The sequence below is a fragment of the Cyprinus carpio genome, chromosome B16 (assembly GCF_018340385.1).
Source record: "Cyprinus carpio isolate SPL01 chromosome B16, ASM1834038v1, whole genome shotgun sequence".
In the NCBI taxonomy this organism is placed as follows: Eukaryota; Metazoa; Chordata; class Actinopteri; order Cypriniformes; family Cyprinidae; genus Cyprinus; species Cyprinus carpio.
Window position 1 is genome coordinate 25,638,858 of NC_056612.1, and position 21,278 is coordinate 25,660,135.

The following is a 21,278-nucleotide window of genomic DNA, read 5'->3' on the forward strand; positions in this document are numbered from 1 at the left end:
TACTATACTGTATGGAACACTAGAATCTTCATACAGTGCAAGCCACAGTGACCGCATATGTCAAGCTCAGAAAAGAACAACAAAACACCATAAATTCAATCCATATAAAAGCATACGTGTATGGAATAACGTGGATGAGCAAATACTGTAACAACAGAATGTTTAAATTAATTCCCTTAATAATATAATATAATATAATAATGATATATATATATATATATATATATGTGTGTGTGTGTGTGTGTGTGTGTGTGTGTGTGTGAGTGTGTGTGTATACACACAGACTGGTTTAGTCACATAATAAAATATAAATATATAAAATATTAAAAATATAAAAAATAAAGTTGTATGAGATAAAAAATATATGTAATAAAAATAAATAATAAAATATATTTTAATCATATTTAAATTAACAATCATACTGCAAGTAATTGATAGGTGCATAGGAAAAACGAACAAAAAATGTCCAACTTGAAAAAAAAAAAAACATCATTACGCAATGAATAGTGTGCGGGATTTATTAGAATGCAGAATGATAAAATTATACAATGATATAATGAAAGATAGAACAACAGATAGAAAGGCAGACAGAATGATAGATAGTAAGAGAATGACAGAACGATAGAATGAAAGACAGAATAAACAAAAAGAATGATAGATTGATAGAATGATAGACAGAACAAACGATAGAAAGACAGAATGACATAATGACAAGCAGAGCAATAGAATGAATAGAATCATAAAATGATAGAACAATAAATTGATAGAATATAGAACGATAGAACGGTAATTAGAATGCTAGATAGAACACAAGATAGAATGATAGATAGATATTCAATGCAATTCAATTCAAGTTTATTTGTATAGCGCTTTTTACAATACAAATCGTTGTAAAGCAGCTTTACAGAAAATTAAGTAATTTTAGATAGATAGATAGATAGATAGATAGATCAAATGAACGATAGATAGATAGATAGATAGATAGATAGATAGATAGATAGATAGATAGATAGATAGATAGATAGATAGATAGATAGATAGATAGATAGATAGATAGATAGATAGATAGATAGATAGACAGACTGATTAAACAATGCATGAGTTTGTGCAGAACAATCTGTTCATCCAAACAAGTGTTTAAGAAACCTGTTTGAAAACAGTCATTATACTTGCAATGCTATTCAGTGCTATTTGAAGAATAACAGGCTGAAATCAGCATCACGGTCACTAGCCCTCTAAACTTGCAGTATGTTAACAAGCTGAGAAACCATTAGAGATGGCTGTGGATCAATCATTTCTGTCATGAGAGCCATCACACCCAGCTGGGGGTCATCTCAGACAGACCCACACTTTTGTTTAAGACTGTTCATTACATCTGAAAACAAACTATCAGCCACGCTGTAAGTTGCAATCGAAAGCCAGTATTGATTTGTAGCAAGGCAACAGGGATCTCAACATGAGTCAGGTTGATCAAAGCAGAGGAGATGGCCCTTTGAAGCCAAACGAAAGGACAAACCTTTGGCGTAGCAACCAAACAACTGTTTCTTTTACTTTACAATGTTTTCATTTTATTTTTTGTGATCAAAAACAACCATCTACAGTACTCCAAAATCTGTTGGACGCTTATAGGCGCAATTCCTTAAGTTTTACACATTAATACAGAAAATGGGATACAAATTCTCAGTTTATCTTGAGAGCCTGTTTATCTTGGCGAATCTGAATAAATGAATCATTGCTGACACTAAATAGAGTATTTCCTCAAAACCATCAGTCACTAAAAACTTTTACATGATGCATTAAAGTTAACCGGCATAAAATCCAGAGAAAAAAAAGGTGTAATTAACCCTATAAAACGCACTATATAATATTTAATACACACATTTCTAATCACTCTAAATGATCAACATAATCAAAACGTTGCTGAATAACCTGTTGCACATAATTAGATATGCCTTCTGTTTTCTGATTGATAGTTCATACTTTTTAGCAAGTAAAAGGCCTTTTAGGATAATTGTAAAAACATCCACCTTCAGGTTGTGTTTCATGTGTGTTTTTGTGGTGAAACTGATGCTGATTTTATAAAGTAATGCAAGAATAACTTGTTAGTATATTGCTAGTAATATTTTAATATGTATACTCACTGGACTGAAGCAACTTAGGTTTACTTGATTATCATTTTTTAGACAAATCATGTTGAAACGTGAGTATCAGATATGATCATCATGCTTTTACAGAATGTTTATTTGTTCATCTCTCAACCATTAATGTATTGCATTGAATTATATGGGTTGAAACTACAGAGAATTGATCATAAAACTAAGTATTTAATTTAATCTCTAGCATTTTATAAGATATAGAGTGATAACTGATATTTTTATGCATTTACTGTTGTCTGCTATGCTGTCATAAACATCCCATTGATTTACAAGCTATCAGAATTTCATCATACTTTTTGGCCATATAAACATGGATTATATATTTTTGTTCAGTTTGGGCCTCTGAATAAAACTGAGCTGTTTTTCCTCCTCAAGTGAGCTTCATATTTTTCTATATCATGCTATATGAGCCATAAAATCATGATAGAAGATAATATATTCAAAATAAGATGCTCATCAAATAGACATACAGGGGTATATATATATATATATTTTTTTTTTTTTTTGTCTAAAGGTTTGTCTAAATATCCCATTTAAAAAAAAATAGAATTTTATTTTATTATTATTTCATATGTCAGGCTTCACAAGGTTAAGAATGCAAGTAAGGTTTTAAATGATTAAACAATATTATAACAATAGCATAAAAAGTGTTCAAAGACACAGGAAAATGAAAAATACTGCATTTTCAATGTACACGTACAAATGTAATCAAAATTAAGTGGTTGCAAAATTTAATCAATTCCTAAATGTTGACTTTTTTTCCAACTCATGATTCCATTTCTACTGGGAAATAAGCATTGTGGACATTAAATGTGCTTTTTTTTTTAGCTTACTTGAATTTGTTCTTGGTCATTAAATGGTGACATTAAGGTGATTTGGACTTTCCTTAGGAGGTGAATTTCATTCAAAAGGGCTACTTGTTAAATCACTGACTGATTGGGCAGCTGCATTTTCTTCTCTGACACAGCCAAAAACCTATTTGTACACTTTCTGGTTAGTGGAACATGTTCATAATTAAGGTACATCCACTAAAAATCACTTTGAAAGTAATTGCATGCATCATTTAATCGCAGATGCCACTTGCACCCATATTTTGTTTTGTAATCAAATCACATTAAGGCACTAAAAGATATGTCATTTTTATCATCATTTACTCACCCTCATGCGGTTCTAAACCTGTTTGCTTTCCTGAAGGAAGATTTGAAACAACATGAATGCTGCCAGAAGCTTTATTTTTAGGTGAACTGTCCCTTTAAGGATCATAATATGCCAGTTTATGCTTCATGTCTGACTGACAAAGATTTCCTAAATCTAAAACACTCCAAGAAATTCAAAACAGCCAATAAAAGTGGATTAAGTTCACTCAGAAGTAAAGAAACCACTAAAGCCAGTGATCAAAGGTAATCCGTTCTGACAGAAAGCAATCGCTTGACAAGAAACAGATGACGTAATCGGAATTGAAAGCACTGAATTATTGAAGCGAGCACAAACAATACAAATTTTAGCATTACACAGCCTGAAAACTTACTCAGTGAATCTCTCCAGGAATATTAAAGCAAAACTCGCCAACACAACTAATCAAACTCCATCAGTGTCAATTACCACAGGCCCCTTTGCTTTCTAGAATAGGCAGTGACTTTACTGCTGGCTCTGATTTGGTTAATAAACGAGACAGCTCTCCTGATTTGCTGCTGAATAATTACGATCGCCCAGGTCTGCCATCTGTTATTCGATTTGTGTGAAAATGCCTGCTTTCCAAGACAAGGGATTTCTCGACGAGAAGGCAAGAGCCAGGGCTTGTGTAATGAACTTAAGCGGTGTTTGTCACTCAAGCCATTCTTCGGTGAACCCTGTGAAGCGCCGCCTGATAACCGAGCAGAGAGGTTGTGCAACTGAGCGAGACTTCTGAAAGCTTCTTAAAACAAAAGACTGCGCCGCAGAGGAAAGACGTTTGAAAAACTGATGTCAGTAGATAAATGTGTGGGGAAACACAATATGCAGGTAGGAGATGGATGGGAAATAAGCAGATAAACAATATCACTATTACTATTACTGTCACTCATACTTGGGATTATGGATTTATTTAAAGATGGTTTATGTTAAAAACATGAATGATACCTAAACCAATGCAGTTCTCCAATGCAAACTTGCAAACAGTTTAAATAATACATGCTTTTACAAAAAGATGATGCGTTATAAAATGATAAACCTTACATTGCAGCCTTATAAATGATTATGCCTGTCATATATAACCACAATGGCAGATAAAAATGAATAAAAATGCTCATTCAATGTCAAGCAACACCATAGAAATACTGTATGGCAGCAAAGAAAATGCTACAGAATAAAGAATATATAAAATAAATATCTATAGTGTTTACCAAAAAGGACTACAAATATTAATCAAAAATAATTTTTAAAAAGTGCTTAAATGTTTGCTCAATTTACACACTCAAGTAAAATAAAGTATATATATATATATATAACTAATTAAATCAAGTTACACAAATTAAAAATTAACAAATAAATAAATCCAAATATTGAGGTTTAAATAAAAAAAAAAAATCCAAATACTGATGTGTAAATAAAACAATGATGTGTTAATAAACACTAAAAAATCAAAACATTGGTTTAAATAAATAAACCCAAATACTGATGTTTAAATAAATCTAAACATCAGTGTTGAAATAAATAAATTACAACCACTGATATTTAAAACCAAAACGATTGATTGACTGACTGACTGACTGAGTGACCAATTCATTTATTGATTGATTTGATGCGTTTATTCAATAGCAGTGTTATTCTTGTTCAAACCAAGAAAATCTAGTTCACATCTCGGTACCAGTCTCTTAGATCTCAGAGTACAGTGGATGAACATGTCTTCAGGCAACCTAATACAACATTAGTTGAATGAAAGATGACTGGGCAAAATATTTTAAGCACATATTAAAAGTCATCTGGATAGCTACAAGACAAATCTGACATCTGAGCAGCATTTCAAGTCAATTATCTTTGATAAGGACGGAGAGGTTGATGATGGATCACAATGTCAATTAAAGCGTCATCTGCTTGACTGATTAAATTAATTTCCTAGCTGCTTCCTGCCCTATTCCACTCAGGGGTCATGCTGTTTTTTAAACATGATCTTCACAGCATTTCAACTCGACAGTGATGTTGAATAAAGGTTATCAGGAGGATCAAATAGAAAATAGCTCCATATTGGCTCTTTTGCTGAAGGCGACATGCCGACACCTGAGTCTGATGTTGTGGAGAAATAAGACAGTAATATTGGTAAAACTTCCATTAAAACCTCACTGCAAGTCAATGTCTGAAAGTGATAATGTGCCATCTTCAAGCAAAAAATAAATAAAATGCATAAAAATTCTAAGTTTGGTCTTGTTGACTATTTGATAAACATCAGACTGCTATATATACACCACGGTATCTGAACAGACCATATGTAATGTGAAAAACAAACAATTATTTTTTTTTACAAATGTTTTTTGTTTGTTTGTTTTTGTTTTGTTTTGTTTCATTTTTTACATATACAATATCATGGATTTGGGTAGAACAGCCATTATTTGAAATTGAAATCTTTTGAAACATTAAAAAAAAGTTTTAACTGTAAACAACATCAAAAACATCTCTAAAGTTTTAAAAGTCTTAACTGTCACTTTTGATTCATTTAATGCATCCTTACTAAATAAAAGTGTTAAAGTGCCCCTATTACGGATTTTTGAAAATGACCTTTCATGCAGTGTGTAACACAGCTCTAAGTGAATTAAAACATCCTGCAAAGTTTTGAATCTGAAAGTGCACCGTGTATAAAGTTATTGTCTCTCAAAAGAAAGAGTCGACTCTGAATCACTGAAACGACTCATTTTTAAAACGAATCCCAAGCTGTTTCATGTTGATGTCAACACGAAACATTAGCATATTGCCCGCCCACTTCTTGGTCTTTTCACATTGGTCTGAATGAAAATGCAAATTCATTCTTTGCCACTAGGTGCCGCTTTTGGAGCGTAAAAATAGCTGTTTGCCTGGTAACGCTGTACACAAAGCAGCACTGTGCTCACAAACGCTGCAATTAAATAAAGAAAGAAGGGGAAAGAAAAAAACATGCTGACCCCAAATTTTGGATGGAAGTGTAAATAAATATTTATGTATGCAGAATTACCCAGTCACATAATTATTCTTCTGACACAAATTTGAAAACCCTGAATGTAAATCTAAGACTTCAATCATCTCTCAAACTGTGTTAGGATTTGCCCAGACACCAAAGCCAGCAAACAAATGTCAAATATCTCTGAACCCAAACATCACTGAACTCAAACATTTTTCATCAAAGTCCTCCAAAACAAATTAATCTGAACTGCTTTTCACATCCATTTATAGCTCTATGCTTTAATTTCTCCTTAAATTTCTAGGAGAAAAATATGAGATGTATTCGGTGCTTGAGAGCTCAATCAGGTCTCCTGAGTTATGACAAATCTGAGCAAAATAGTTTTCATCTGAGGAAGTTCATAGCTAAAGGGATCAATTAAATTATTGAAGAAAGCTCATGATAAGCATTCATTACAGTACAGTAACTACACAATGGACTCTTGAAATACTGCAGCATCTTGAGCTTCTGCTCAAAATAAACCCCAGTTTGTATCTGTACATGTAATTAAAGCAGTGAAGAGCGCTGCAGAAACTGAGCACATGTAACATCTGAACAACATCACATCCTCCACAGTCAATCACTGGTTAAAGCAGAAACACAGGCATCTTCAGGACATGTGCTAGTCAACGAGCATGTATCCTTGAGACGCATGCTAGAAAATAATGACAGTATCTAAGACATATATAAGCTAGCCAACAGAAAAGGTGAAATTTTTATGCTATTTCAACTTGCTGTAAATGAAACACAATTGAAAAGAATAGTTTAGGGGAAAAATTTGAATTTTCATTCATCCTCTTCTTGTTTCATCCCTGTAAATTATTAGTTTTTTTTTTTTTTTACTGTTTATACAGTAGTGACCGCAGCTTTCAGGCTTCAGAAAAAAAACACTACATTATAAGTTTTTCAAGAACCATTGTTGGTTTAGTGTCAAGGAAGTCAAGGCTGATGTGTGCACTTTTTTAGTCTGAAATCAATGTGAATGGGATTTAAGATCTTTGCCAGAGAACAAAAACAGTTTTTTGGTGTTTTGGTCATTATGACCTGACCTCAGACTAGATTTGCCTTCAAATTCTTTTAAAAAATTCCCTTTTTGGTGTGAAAATAGCAGAATGAGGGCGTGTAAACTATAACTGAACGATTTCCAATGCCCAAACTTTAAGCTATCTGCTCTTTTTGGACAAACAAAGACAAGCAGTAGAGATCAAGGACATCCTCCAACTGAGCAAATGAAAGAATTGTGCAAATTTAAATTAATAATAATTCAGACTCGTTGCTCCAAACCTACAAACTATCCATTTTACCATTCATAGTGACCTCAGCTGTCATACTTTAAAAAGGACCAAAAAGAAAACATAAAAGTATTGTCTTTTTTAATTTATACAATAGTTTTGTGAGACAAAGACCAAATCCTCCCATATCACTGGAAGCAATGATGTAGAAACAATTTTCACTCAGAAATTGCTAGTAATTTTCACATGTAACTGCAAGTAACATATTGAATTAAATGTTAAATTATGAATCATGAAAACACAGAAAGCCTGAAGTAGTATTATCTCACAATGCATATTCCAATAATCTCTAAGATATACTTTGATTTAAAGACCCAATGTTGGTTTGGTGTCAAGAATGTCAAACCTGGCATAACACGTACCATTTTTTAATCTGAAACCAATGTGAATGAGATTTGAGATCTTTCTAAAAGATTATTTAAAAAAAAAAAAAAAACTTTTGGTGTGAAAACAGCAGAATGGGGCCGAGTAAACAATGACTGAACTATTTCTGATACCAAAACTGTTTCTGGACAACAAAGCCAAGCACTAGAGATCAAGGACATCCTCCAACTGAGAGAACGAAAGCACCATGTGGATTCACAAACTCAAAACCACACCAGACCATCCACGCCACAACCGGGACCTAGATCAATAATTTCAAATGAGATGAAAAGTTATTTCATTGGTCTTCCCATCTTACACGCTGCCCAATTTTCGAAGCGCCTCTTATTAAAAATGCATCAAGAGAGCCTTGAAGGCAGCGCAGCGCTGTTTGTTGGGCCAAGGACATTATATGAGAAATAACTTCAAAGCCACGACTGCAATACCCGCGGCCTTGTCTCATCGCTGGAGCGCTGTTGATAGAAGAAAGCAGCTAAATATTTGCATTCATGAAAAAAGGGCCCATTATTTACCAACGTGACATAATGATGAATCAAGCAGATCTCAGAGCTGAACTACAGTAATCATGCTTTCTGTCCAACGGCATTTCAATCCCAATACCGTTATGACATTTACCTACACCGAGAGGGAAATATAATGAGGACTTTAGTATGCACAATGAACCGCTTTTGTTTGGCACACAAACGTACTCAAGAAAGCTAAAAATGAATACGAGGGAGGTTAATGTCATGCTGCGGCAGCGCAACTTCATTCTATAATTTCCATTAGATTTCCATTAGACTGAGTCACTAAGCACTAACGCATGCGAGGGAACACTGCACGAGTTTAAAGGTGTTTGTTGAAAGTAAAAATGGTTTTAAACAGCAACGTAGGGGATTTTTATTCATCTTGTCAGATTCAAGTCACGTCAAATGCGAGTCACATTGATTTCAACACCAAAAGATGGATTTTAGTTTCCAAGAGAGGATTTGCAATATCAATCAACAGATTTGCTTGTTATTTCATTCACAACATATCAGCGACTATATCTATGACATTTTATGCCTCAGATGGATTATTTATTCTTCACAAGTAACTACTTTTACTCTACGAGCCGCTATATGTGACAGACGGTTCTGGTGGGCAGTTATGAGCCATTTCTGTGTCGCTTTGTGAGGTTAGTCTGCTGGGTATAAATCTAATGCATAAACATATTAACACCAATCAATCATGCCTGCTGTCCAGTACTACAAGACCCATGCAACCTGTGCTTTTCATTATAGCAAAGCCCTGCAGATATCCTGAACTGTGCACTTCATTAAAAAGATTAATAAGACTGGATGTATTATACAGTCCGAGAGAGAAAAATGGTAGAGAAAAAGAGAGTTTTCAAAGTCAACAAGGGAAATAAAAATAAACACTTTGTCAAATTAAGCATTTTAAGGTGCAAATGCAACAACTGTTGAAATCAGAAAGAAAACTGTCCGATAAATCTGTCCACCTAGATCTGTGTCCATCAACCCATCCATCCACCTACTTAGATTGCATAGTTACCTAACTCTCTCTCTACACTGTAAAAATATTATGACAACATTACAAGTATTACAAGATGGAATTCTGGGAAATAATTTATAGGTCTTTACTGCTTTACTGTATGTGTCATTAAATTCTATAATATTAATACACCAACCTATTTGAGCTATTAATATGTTTCTGTAAAATTTACCAATAATAATATCATGTGGAAGGCCACATACAACATTAAATGCTATGATGACAAATTTAGGACAAAAAGCAACCCAAATTCTAATAAGGGGAATGCCCCTTTCAACATAAAATATTAAATTAGTGCATAGGTTACATAAATTAATGCATGCTGCTTTCAGTTTTTTTATACTGTGAAACTATATATATTGCATTATGAAATATACTTGTTCTTTGGGGAAAAATACATTTTAAAATGACATGTTATAATATTTTGCGCACACAAGAGAAATATCAGTAATGCTACAATGTATATAGAGAGAGAGAGAGAGAGAGAGAGAGAGAGAGAGAGAGAGAGATTTTAAGCAGTGTTCACTTCCATAGATAGATAGATAGATAGATAGATAGATAAAGACTTAAATGTTAAGATTACTTTTGCTCACTTCCATACAGTATCTGCACAATCTGATGAGAACATATGCGATGAAAATGGACATTTCTTGAGAAAACGGACGTCTTGAAATGGGACAAAATAAAAACAAATTACCAGGAAAAAAAAAAATGTTCATCCTTTTCAGTGTCCTGTGATAATGGACTCGATTAGTGAAAGCATAAAAATGCTTTTCGAATATGATAGTTACGGATGCGTGTGAACACGTATGTTCAGTATTATACAGACACAACTGAAGCTCTGTAAACTCCTGCTTATGTTTTTTGCGTTTTTTCCATCTCATCCAGACACCTGCAGCACCTCACAGTCTCACAGACCCACCGACAGCAGCACTTACCCTGCACACACGACAGTATACAGCAGAACACTATATTCCCAATGATAAATCCAGTTTTAATCGTCATTGTGGTAGCGTGAGCGCATCTGGTACATCCTTTATGTGAAAGCACTAGAAATCCTCGCCATCCCTCATTATCAGTTGCTTTCATAGTCTCAAGTGTACGGCAGAAACGGATATTCCTCGCGCTGGAGAGGAGACTGATCGCTGGAGTCAGTCAGCGCTGGATGTATGAGGAGACCAACAGCAGCAACCTTGACGAGGACTCAACCATCTCGCCAACAGGGGCACAAAGTATTCTCTGTACTCCTCATATGACTCTCCTCACTTACAGAGCAGTGCATGCTGCTTTCAGTGCATCTCTAATGAACGCATGCATTCGCATGCACGTTGCATTTCACAAAGAGTTGCCAAATACACGCACGTTACTGTTTTAAATGTTACCGATGCAACGTCGTTTTGAAAAGTGAATGCATGCAATCGGCGACATCAGTGCATCGTCATTGATCACTATATGCAGTGTATAATATATTTCAAAAATAAAATGGATCGCATCAGCCAAATGCATGCATTCAGAGAAATTGTGTATCGAACGTTACATACAACGCAGAACGAATGCACCTAAATTTGAAAAAGAGTTACCAAATGTTACTTAACTACTGGAATAGTTCAGATATAGAGATGCATCAACAAAAAGCAACGCCTTACTTCAAATAAACGTGTGCACTGTCATGGTATATTACATGCATAGAAAAGATTTTTTCAAGTGGTTGTCAACCGTGTATGCATGACTGTTAAAAACGTGTGCAATACACCAAGCAAAAGCATCGCCTTATTCTAACAATAAAGTTGCATGTTTATATATTTAACATATTTGCAGAGCATCAACTAAAACCTATGCATCAGTTTGTGTGTTGCATTATCATAATCAGTCCGTCCCAGCACTTCATTAAAAGTGGGAGAGCGTCCAATTTATCCCAAGGTACATTTAATCAAATATGGGATTTTAGAGGGAGTCTTCCGCCATCTGTAGGTTAGGACCACTTCTGTTCCATACAGCACTAACACACACACACAGCCAACTTCTCTCTCACTCTCTCTGATAAACCTAATACACGCGCACACATGTATTTGCATGCAAACATTCAGATAAGGATGGCTGAGAGCTTAGGTTTCTTTGAAAACATTTGTTGACAGTTAAAGATTACAGTAATCAAAAAGACAGAGCATCGTAATATATACAAATTGAAGATGTTTTCTATAGCAGGGCTTGAAAGCATCAACAGTGTGAACACACATAGAGGTCAGTCAAGAGCTGTCCGTGGTGCTGAATTAATTACTCCACACTAAAGCCTGCAGAAGGTGCCATTAAAGGAATACTTCACCCGTAAACTCACCCTCATTTACTCATCCTAAAATATTAATGTATGATGACACTTTCTGTAGAAGACAAAAGGAAACTTTCTAACCATTGCTAAAGTTCCAAACAAATGACTGCCAGGTTTTAAGGAAAGGCAAAATCCTCTTTATGACATAGCCTTAATTATATGATTATGTGCAAAAAGCAGCCTATCATGATTCATCTTCCCCTTCCATATATTCAGTATGTGTGTACTGTACAGTCATGAAACATGAGAACCCATGGCTTCACCTGACATCAAGTTTGTAGATTAAACATTTAATTTAAGCAAAAATGTATTATGTTAATATGGATTATAGACTCATATTTTGGCCAGAAGCAACGGTATGAAGTCAAAATGCATTATTGTTGGATTTGTTTCCTACAAACACACAACTTTTTGCTTCACAAGATGTTAACTGATGGACTGGAGTGGTGTGGATTACTTGTGGATTATTGTGATGTTTTATAAGATGTTTGGACTCTCATTCTGACAGCACCCATTCATTGCAGAGGATTCATTAGTGACCGAGTGATGCAATGCTAAATTTCTCCAAATCTATTTTGATGAATAAACAAACTTAACCTGAGGTTGAGTAAATTTTCAGCAAATCTAAATTTTTCTGGTTCAAAGTCATTTCTGTCCATAATTCACTCCCATGTCATTCCAAACCTGTATGAGTTTTTTTTTTTTTTTTTTACGGACCACAAAAGCTTGTTGAATTGTTGAAAAATAATGTTGGTATCCACACGGTTTTGGTTCCCATTGACTTTCATTGTTTTGTTGTTGTTTTTCGACACAGTGGAAGTTGATGGGAACTGAAACTGTATGCAGGATAGAACAACATGACTACTGTTGTGCTCTATTGAGTCCTGGACGCGTTCTTAGAGAAAAATCACACACAGTACAATAAGTTGTACAGCAATATACAGAGCTGTCATTGTGCTACATCAATACATATTGCATGACATGAGCACACTGTGAACCCAAGACACATAGCACTCCAGTGCAAAAACCAGGTGAAAAACACCTTTTGAGTTATAGCCGTTTTAAATCAGATGGGAAAACCAAGACTGATGTATTTCTTTACATTCTGATCCACTGAAGAAAGCATGTCTCATGCAACTTACACTCCTGCCAAGCACTAGCCCACACACTGCAACACAGCACCACTGCAATAACATCTATGATACATGGTCATGAATGCAAAGCATGCTGCTTTTCTATGATTTATTTCTAGAGCAACCCATCTGTCCATTGATTTGGTGGAGGCCAGCAAAGCTGCTACTCACTGAAAATCTGGCTCGCTGTCAAAGCGTTTGTTTCATATCAATACAACTGAAATTAGATATATAAACGAGCAGTGTTGGAGGCAACGTGTTATGCAATCAGATTCTGTTTTTCCAAGCACTGCTTGTTAAATTTGCATCATAACATGCATTTTCCGACTGATGTGATTGAGAATCTTTCTATTCCTCGTGTTGGGATGAATAGGGATATATTTTAGGTGTGCACGAAAACATGCTTTAGTATGCAAGAGCATGATGAGTATTATATTTCCAGAGTGTGAGAGACATGCACAGCGGGATGAAGACTTCTTTCAGCTTGCCCTGTGATTTATGTTTTAGAAACGTCAAAATACTGCTGGTAAGCAAAAATAAATCCAAGCACTTTAATGGAATCAGGTTATACTTGTTATTTGTAGTGAACAAAATGGCAGAATTTAGGGGTTGCATCAGAGCAGTGGGGGATTTGCTCTGCCTTGGAGCCTGAGGTATGGCCACTATGAACTTTCCCAATGCAATTTCATGCTACAGCCTATATAAGATTGCATGCAAACATGTCTGGAGGTAAAGACTTGTGCACAGCAAAAAATATCACTTCTGATGTGCAAAAACATCTGCAAGCTAAGCATAACACCTCAATTCTGGAGCGGAGAGTGTCTCAGACCAAAAGTGAGAAAATGTAGAGCAGAGGTAACTGCGTGTTACTGTCTATAAAATGTAACAGAATTACTTATATTAATTGTATGATAATATAATCTTAACTATATATATATATATATATATATATATATATATATATATATATATATATATATATATATATATATATATAGACAAGGAAAAATATACATCTACTGCATGCTTTTAAAAGCCACACACAAAAAAAATGCATTGATTATTCTATTACAGCTGAAAAATGTCAATAATATAATATAATATATACAAAACCACTAATATATTATATATTATAGCATATATAAGCAATAAATAATGTAGAAAGGGAAAAATATAAATGCTGCAAGTTTTTAAGAGTTATACAAAAAATGGGTAAAATTGATAAAATTATAGTATAGCAGAAAAAAATTTGAAGTCAAATATTATATTATATTTTAACGATATATAATTTAGAAAGGGAAAAATATATCTTGCATGCTTTTAAGAGTCATACACAAAAGACATGAATAAAATTATAGTACAATAGAAAAAAGCAATTAAAATAAAATAAACAGTTAATAACATATATATTATATAATATTTATAAAAAAAAATCTGGGTACTGATAAAAAATTCAATATGATAGAAAAAAAAGGTAATGAAATAAAATGAAAAAGTAATGAAAAAACCTTGACAATGCAATTTCATGGTACAGCCTATATACTATTACAAGCAAACATGTCTGGGGGGTAAAACGTGCACAGCACAAAAAGAAAAAAAAAGCATTTCTAATGTGAAAAACATCTGCGAGCTAAGCATAACACCTCAGTCAGATGAACAGTGAGAGAATGTAGCACAACTAGTTGCATTTTATAACGAGTAATGCAATGCTGTAACCCATTACATTCCCCAAAACTGACTGTAAACGAACGTGCAAAAAAAGCATGTCAAGAAACTGCATTAAAACCATCAGCCCACACAGACGTCATGCGAGAGCCTGCATCATTCATGACACAAGCTGAACATGGTTGTTTGAGAAGTTAAACACAAAGCCCCTGTGGGCTACATAACGCAGTGAAAGAATGCTCTAGACTTGTTTCTGTCATCTTTAATACGGCTTTGAACATGACTGAGGTAGAAAGCATGCTACTTGGACATTTCGGGCTTTGATTTCTGCTTCATTAGCATAGATTAGGAGAGAGAGGGAGTTATCCAGGGAAGCTGGGCTGGAGGTTCGGCCTCCACTAACAATCTGCATTGGCCTCCCTGCCAACAATGGGCTCCATCTGAAGGTCTGGTTCAAAGATGAGAGGGAGCATTACAGAAACTCATTAGCGATGCACTTTGCGAGGTCTCATCTGCCCCCACGTTCTGCCTGCTGGCCAATTTAATAACTAGCCACTCTCACCTCGTCTGATCCGCGCCGCTTTCTGAATTCCAGGCAAGTCCCTCTTACAGTCCTTCCAATTTAGTCTGTTAACCGCCAAGGTGCCCTGTCCATTTTCACCCATCTGGAAACACTGATCTCGTAGTTCTATCAGCTCGTTGAGCATCTTTCAATCATATTTCTTCTCGACAAAAGAAACGTCAAGCTGTACTAAAAAAAATAAACACACAGACTGAAAAGATTGTTTTTCTGAAATGTTTATTATTTCAGAGCTTCAGCCATTTTTAAAGTCAAGTGTGTAATTTGTTTGCTGATGTTTTTAGGCCAGGAGGTCTATCTTACCTGGAGGTCGCATCCGTTTAGCTGTCTGGCAGGCGCTCAGCTGGCAGCGGGAAGGATGTATGCCATTTGAAATCTGCCATCTTCACTCATGGCCACTCAGTTCTGGGCAGGGAAGTTGTTAAGCCAATCACTTGAGCTGTAAATGCCATGTGAATAATCACTCAGGAGCCACAGGAACATGCACATGAAAGACAGCACACAAAGACATGCTTTTAGGAGCACCGATAAAACCCCCCAAAATTCTAGTAGAATTAATGAAAATTAAATATAATAAAATATAATCTAATATTACACTGGGAAAAAATCCATTACATTCTTTTAGGAGACAAAATCTGCACAGATAATGTATGTACAGTAAAAATACATTAATTAAAACTAGTAATATCAAATAACAAAAAAAAAATTAAATGGTATATATAATATAATAAAACTGTAAATATGTGACCCTGGACCACAAAACCAGTCATAAGTAGCATGGGTATATTTGTAGCAATAGCCAACAATACATTGTATAGGTTAAAACTATCCAGTTTTCTTTTATTCCAAAAAAAATCATTAGGACATTAAATAAAGATCATGTTCCATGAAGATACTTTGTAAATTTTCTACAGTAAATATATCAAAACTTAATTTCTAATTAGTAATATGCATTGCTAAGAACTTCATTTGGACAACTTTAAAGGAGATTTTCTCAATATTTAGATTTCTTGCACCCTCAGATTCCAGATTTTCAAATAGTTGTATCTCGGCCAAATATTGTCCTAAACATAACCATACATCAATGGAAAGCTTATTTATTCAGCTTTCAGATGATGTATAAAATTCTATTTTAGAAAATTGACCCCTTATGACACATATATAATATAATATGAGCACTGATAAATATTTATATGGTAGATCAGAACAATTAGATTCAAAAATAAATTAAAGTTTTAAAATAGTATAAATACACAAAGTATATAATATGACAAAACAAAATAGATTGGGAAAATATGCATTCACTTCATTCAATAAAGAGCCATACAGAGAAAATGGACACACATTTATATACATTTACATATTTATATATATTTGCATATGTGCGTGTGTGTGTGTGTTTGTAATCAATAAAAAAATCAATAAAAGATCCAAATAATTCAGTTAAAAGTCATACAAAGAAAAAAAAAGAAAAAAAAATCAATAAAATTGTAAAAGTAAAAGTCCAATTCTTGCCCCATTGGGTCTGACAGCAGCTTCTGGTTTAACCAATTTGGGTCAAAGCATCCAAACAATGGTAAATGGGGAAGTGTTCAGGAAACCTGTTTAATAACTGACTTTTTTGCAATTGTAATGCCAGTGCATAAAGTTTAGATTGCCGCATAAAAATAAAAGCACACCATAATCATAATTACCACAATAAGTGTTTAACACGATCATCTTCTCAAAGCTGGTGTGATGTTCCCCGGAGAGGGGCCCACTGGCCCTGGTCATCTAAACACAAGCGTTCAGCTGATGTGCCGCCCTGGAGCACCAAAGCAACACAGAGAAATGGAAGACTTCAGTGTGTTAATTCAGCAATAAATCACAGGCCGGCACACTGGGGGCTTGACTGAGGGGAACGCACTGATTGAACACTCATTGACTTTGCTGCAGTCTCACCATGAATATTTTACAGTTTGTGAGGGGAGAGGTTATGGTTTTACAAAGCACTGGACTAGAGAGTTATGATCAGCTGTATATTTTTGATAGGGAAAATGGGTAGTAGGTAGTTGACAAAAACGTTTCAAGTTTCACTTGAGGCAAATGTTATCCTGGAAGACATAAAAACTGACAAGAAGGTAAGACACTGTAAAAATAAAAAACTGGAGGGGAGTGAGCAAAAATACAGCTTATGGTCCCTTGAACTGGAATACTAAGACTGTGTTCCACAACCTAGTGAGCGGTTGATGTAGAGAGCATGTTAAGGCATCTTAGATGCACGTCTGATTCAGGGGTTCTTCAAAAAAATATACTTTATATGAAATGATACAGCAGCATCATATGTATCCATCACAAAATAATCCCATAATGCATTGTAATTAAAAAATAATACATCATTAATTAATATTTAACAACAATAATAATTATATTTTTATTATAAAATATACAAAAATATTAAATTGTATAAATATAAATCCATAGAATGATTAAAATAAAAACTACAAATAAAGATGGGGAAAACTATAAAATCAGTGCATTCTTATAAGAGCCAAACAAAAGAAGTGGGTACTGATCAAATTAATATATAGTAGAATATATGGTACATGAGTGCCCACACAGAAACATGGGCACTCATGAAACTGATATGGTAGAAAAACATTTAAAAAAAAAAAAATAACTAAAGTAATAAATATAATAATAAATATAATATATATATATATATATATAAATATATAATGTATTGAATTCAAAATGTTTTAAATAAAAACTATACTAAAATAATATAATGCAATAAGAGAAAAAAAATACATCCACTGCATAGTCATAGCAAAAAGATAAAAATAAAAAGAATAAGTGAATGAAAATTATTATGTGAATTATGAAAATCATATGATATTATATAATATAACCTAACAATTTGTGCTTATACTGATCCACAACATAAACAAAGTAGCAGAACGAAACCCCGCATTATCATGTTGTTAGCTAAACCAAATGCCAACTCCTAAATCTGCTTTGAGTCTGGTTGACACCTAGCGCTCCAAATCAGTCACTTATGATGTTTCCTATGAACGAGGGTGCTGCCTTACAAGCCAGCTGCCTATGTAGTCAACAGACAGTAAGGCAGATCACAAGGTTTTGAATCCGAGCCAAAGGCAAGTCTCTGTTCCCATAGGATACTCGCTGGTGCATTTTTAGTAGAGGCGTCCCATTTTATAGAGATTATATTTCAGAGACGCAAGACTCTTTTTGTAAGTGCTCTTACACTTGCCAAGGTGGTAAAGAGAATAACAGACTGGCAGAACAAACAGGGCAAATCATCTGTCTGCACATTTCCCACAACATCTTTGCTCTGCAGTTAATTTTATTACTCTTCGCTGGATTTTGAGGGGAGGCATTACATATTCTCCACAGATTTTACTGCTAGGTATTTACTGAGCAGGCTCAGGTTAAGTGCTTTGCTCAAGGGCACAACAGCAGTATAATCCGTACAATATTACTATCAAAGCCCTAACCAGTTTTTTCTCTCACCAGGAGGCTCGGATTCTCATGAATTTGATCAGCTCATTTGGCCGGTTGGCCTGCATGCTTGCCTTTGCTTGACATTGCAGACTGAAAGAATGGAATAGCAACAAGATTTCTACATCTTATGAAGAAAAATGCAAAGCTGGGATGCTGTGGGAGGATGCTTGGTAAATACTTACCTGCTGAACTCAAAAGATACAGATCTGGATCCCTCCTTCAATGAAAGTCTTGTGCCTTTTAAAAAAAAAAAAAAAAGAAGCTGATAAATAAAAGTACAAATAATAGTGAAGACAATTCAACTATAACAACCATGTTTATTATTATTAATAATTATTATTATTATAAGAAATATTTTATAATGTGCAATAGAAATATATTTGTGATCATTTCTACATTAAAATTATTTATTAACTTTGATCTTGGTAAGCTGTCAAAGGTCATTGGGTTTATATGTTAATATTAACATTTTATTGTATTAATTATTTTTTGTACTATAAATTAATTGTACTATAAATGAATTATGCCTATATAATTACACATATATTTATATATGTATAAATATATATATATATACACACACAGTAAACAGTAATAATATTTCACGGTATTACTGTTTTTACTGTACTGTTGATCAAATAAATGCAGCCTTGGTGATCATAAGAGACTTCATTTAAAGACATTAAAAATCATAGCAAAGAAATAATTGAAATAAGTAGAAGATAAACACTAATTTGCTTCCAAAAATTCAAGCGTAACTTCAATATTGACTAAATGCTTGACTTAATCTCTCCTGTACAATACAATATCCTGCGCCGCAGTTAATCATTCAGCCAAGACAGGTGCCTGGATTTCGGGTCTAATTAGCGACCTAAAACAAGAGTCTGATTTATATGCAGTCATTGTAAGTCGTCTTTAACACACAACGACCAATCTAGCTTGTTGAATTCAGGTTCAAGGGTTCGCAAGGGCTGTTTTGTGTATGAATGCGAGTGGATGTGCAAACATTTGATTTGCTGGAACAATATAGAATGCACTTTGAAAAATGAAAGCGTATCAGGTACATAACAGATGATAAACATAGCAGGTATGAGCCGTATCGGAAAAGAGCAGACGGTTGCTGTAGTTTGCCATTGTTAGAAAGATACATTACTTTATGTGCCACAGTAATTAAGGAGGAAAAACTCTTGCAGCAAAAAACTGGCGCCAGAAACATATTTTAAGACCGGACTAATCCCTTAAGCCTTTCTTTGCCATGCTACAGTTGATTTTAGACTTACTTATAATGATCTGTTCAAATCCATTTTTCCTCGTTAAAATCAAATGTTCTAGAGTCAAGTGCTTCGCGTCTTCAGGGCATTAAAAGTTGCACTGTAAATGTTATGAAAATCGAACGGTCAAGGCTAGTACCTCAAGAAAAGAATCATGCGTTTGGTTTTCACTGGTCATCCATTCAGAGGGCTATTGGCTTTTATAATTCATCAAAATGCCAGAAGTACTCAACTGTGACAGTAGGCCATCTAATAACTACAGACCTCAGGGCCGCCGAATGACAAGCGGGATAACTATTCATTCAAGTTTTCCAGCGACTATTGACTCTGAAGATGGTGATTTAGTTAGCGCTGCTGAACCATTCTTTCTCGTTTTTTGCGTCAGCTTAAAGAATGAATGGTTTGTTTGCCAATTAAGCCACCAAAGAACATTAACAACAATTCTGACCTTCATAAAAGCCAGCACCGCTCCTCTACAACGACATCCCACCGGGATCAAGCGACCGTTGTGACAGCCGTACCGCCGAAACCCGCCAAGCCCATTTCACCCTGTGTGAATGCAGGTTAAATGGCTTCTATTGTGCTGTAATTGCCAAATAGTTGTTCGTTATATAATTAGCGCCAATTAGTCGGTATTACCGTGACCCGGTTGAACTAAAAACCGCATGCCGAGAGCTGGATCATACCGCTATTGACAAATCTTTATTGCAGCCACAGTCATAATACGGCACGCAATAAAAGCCAAACCTATAACGCTCCACTCAGATTGACAGCGGGCTGTGATTCCGTGGAAATCCTCCAAAAAAAAAAACCAAGCACAAAAAGTCACGAGTCACGACACAGGGGGATGATTCTGTCATCAACTGACTCACTGGTCGTGAATCCCGGCCACAGGTTGTTGAGGCCAACTTTCAATCTTCAGACAAAAAGGTGCTTTCTGACATTTCATCTTCCAGTGACTCTCGGCTCTTTTCATTTTCTGTCACTCGCCTATTTTTTTTTCTCAAGCCTCCCTAGATTCCTTGAAGAAAGCTAATTTTGAAGTTTGATTTAAAGTTTCCATTGTTCAAAAAGCTTCTGTTTCGAAATGGATTTGACTTAAATCAACACGTCAAACTGTAAATATAAAAGTACACTAGGTTTCTAAATTTATTTCTATCCATCGCCCTTGACTTTAAACAATAGAGCGAGAGAGATGGATGAGCTCAGAATGCTCTCTTGTTTATAAATAGCTGAAGTGTTTGAAGCGTTACAGATGAAATGGCTCTT

The 21,278-nt window shown here is 34.7% G+C and overlaps 1 protein-coding gene and 1 long non-coding RNA gene across 3 annotated transcripts in view; both read right to left on the reverse strand.

The window, feature by feature from the left end:
• The window catches only part of LOC109105484 (CUB and sushi domain-containing protein 3-like), a 242,628-nt gene extending 231,687 nt beyond the window's left edge, over positions 1–10,941 (reverse strand). Inside the window, 1 exon segment of the mRNA XM_042741717.1 lies at positions 10,469–10,941. Within this exon segment, the coding sequence (XP_042597651.1) occupies positions 10,469–10,619 (151 nt within the window). The 5' untranslated portion in view covers positions 10,620–10,941.
• Positions 10,942–14,428: 3,487 nt separating this feature from the next.
• On the reverse strand, positions 14,429–20,650 carry LOC109056976. Of its 2 annotated transcripts, none has more exons than XR_006156817.1 (6): positions 20,458–20,650; positions 18,921–18,975; positions 16,929–17,038; positions 15,538–15,673; positions 15,217–15,400; positions 14,429–15,102 (listed from the first exon to the last, which is right to left on the reverse strand). It is a non-coding gene; the product is annotated as an uncharacterized LOC109056976 (long non-coding RNA). The 2 variants fall into 2 exon arrangements; XR_002012205.2 differs by having other exon boundaries at positions 15,217–15,405.
• Between the last annotated feature and the right edge of the window lie 628 nt (positions 20,651–21,278).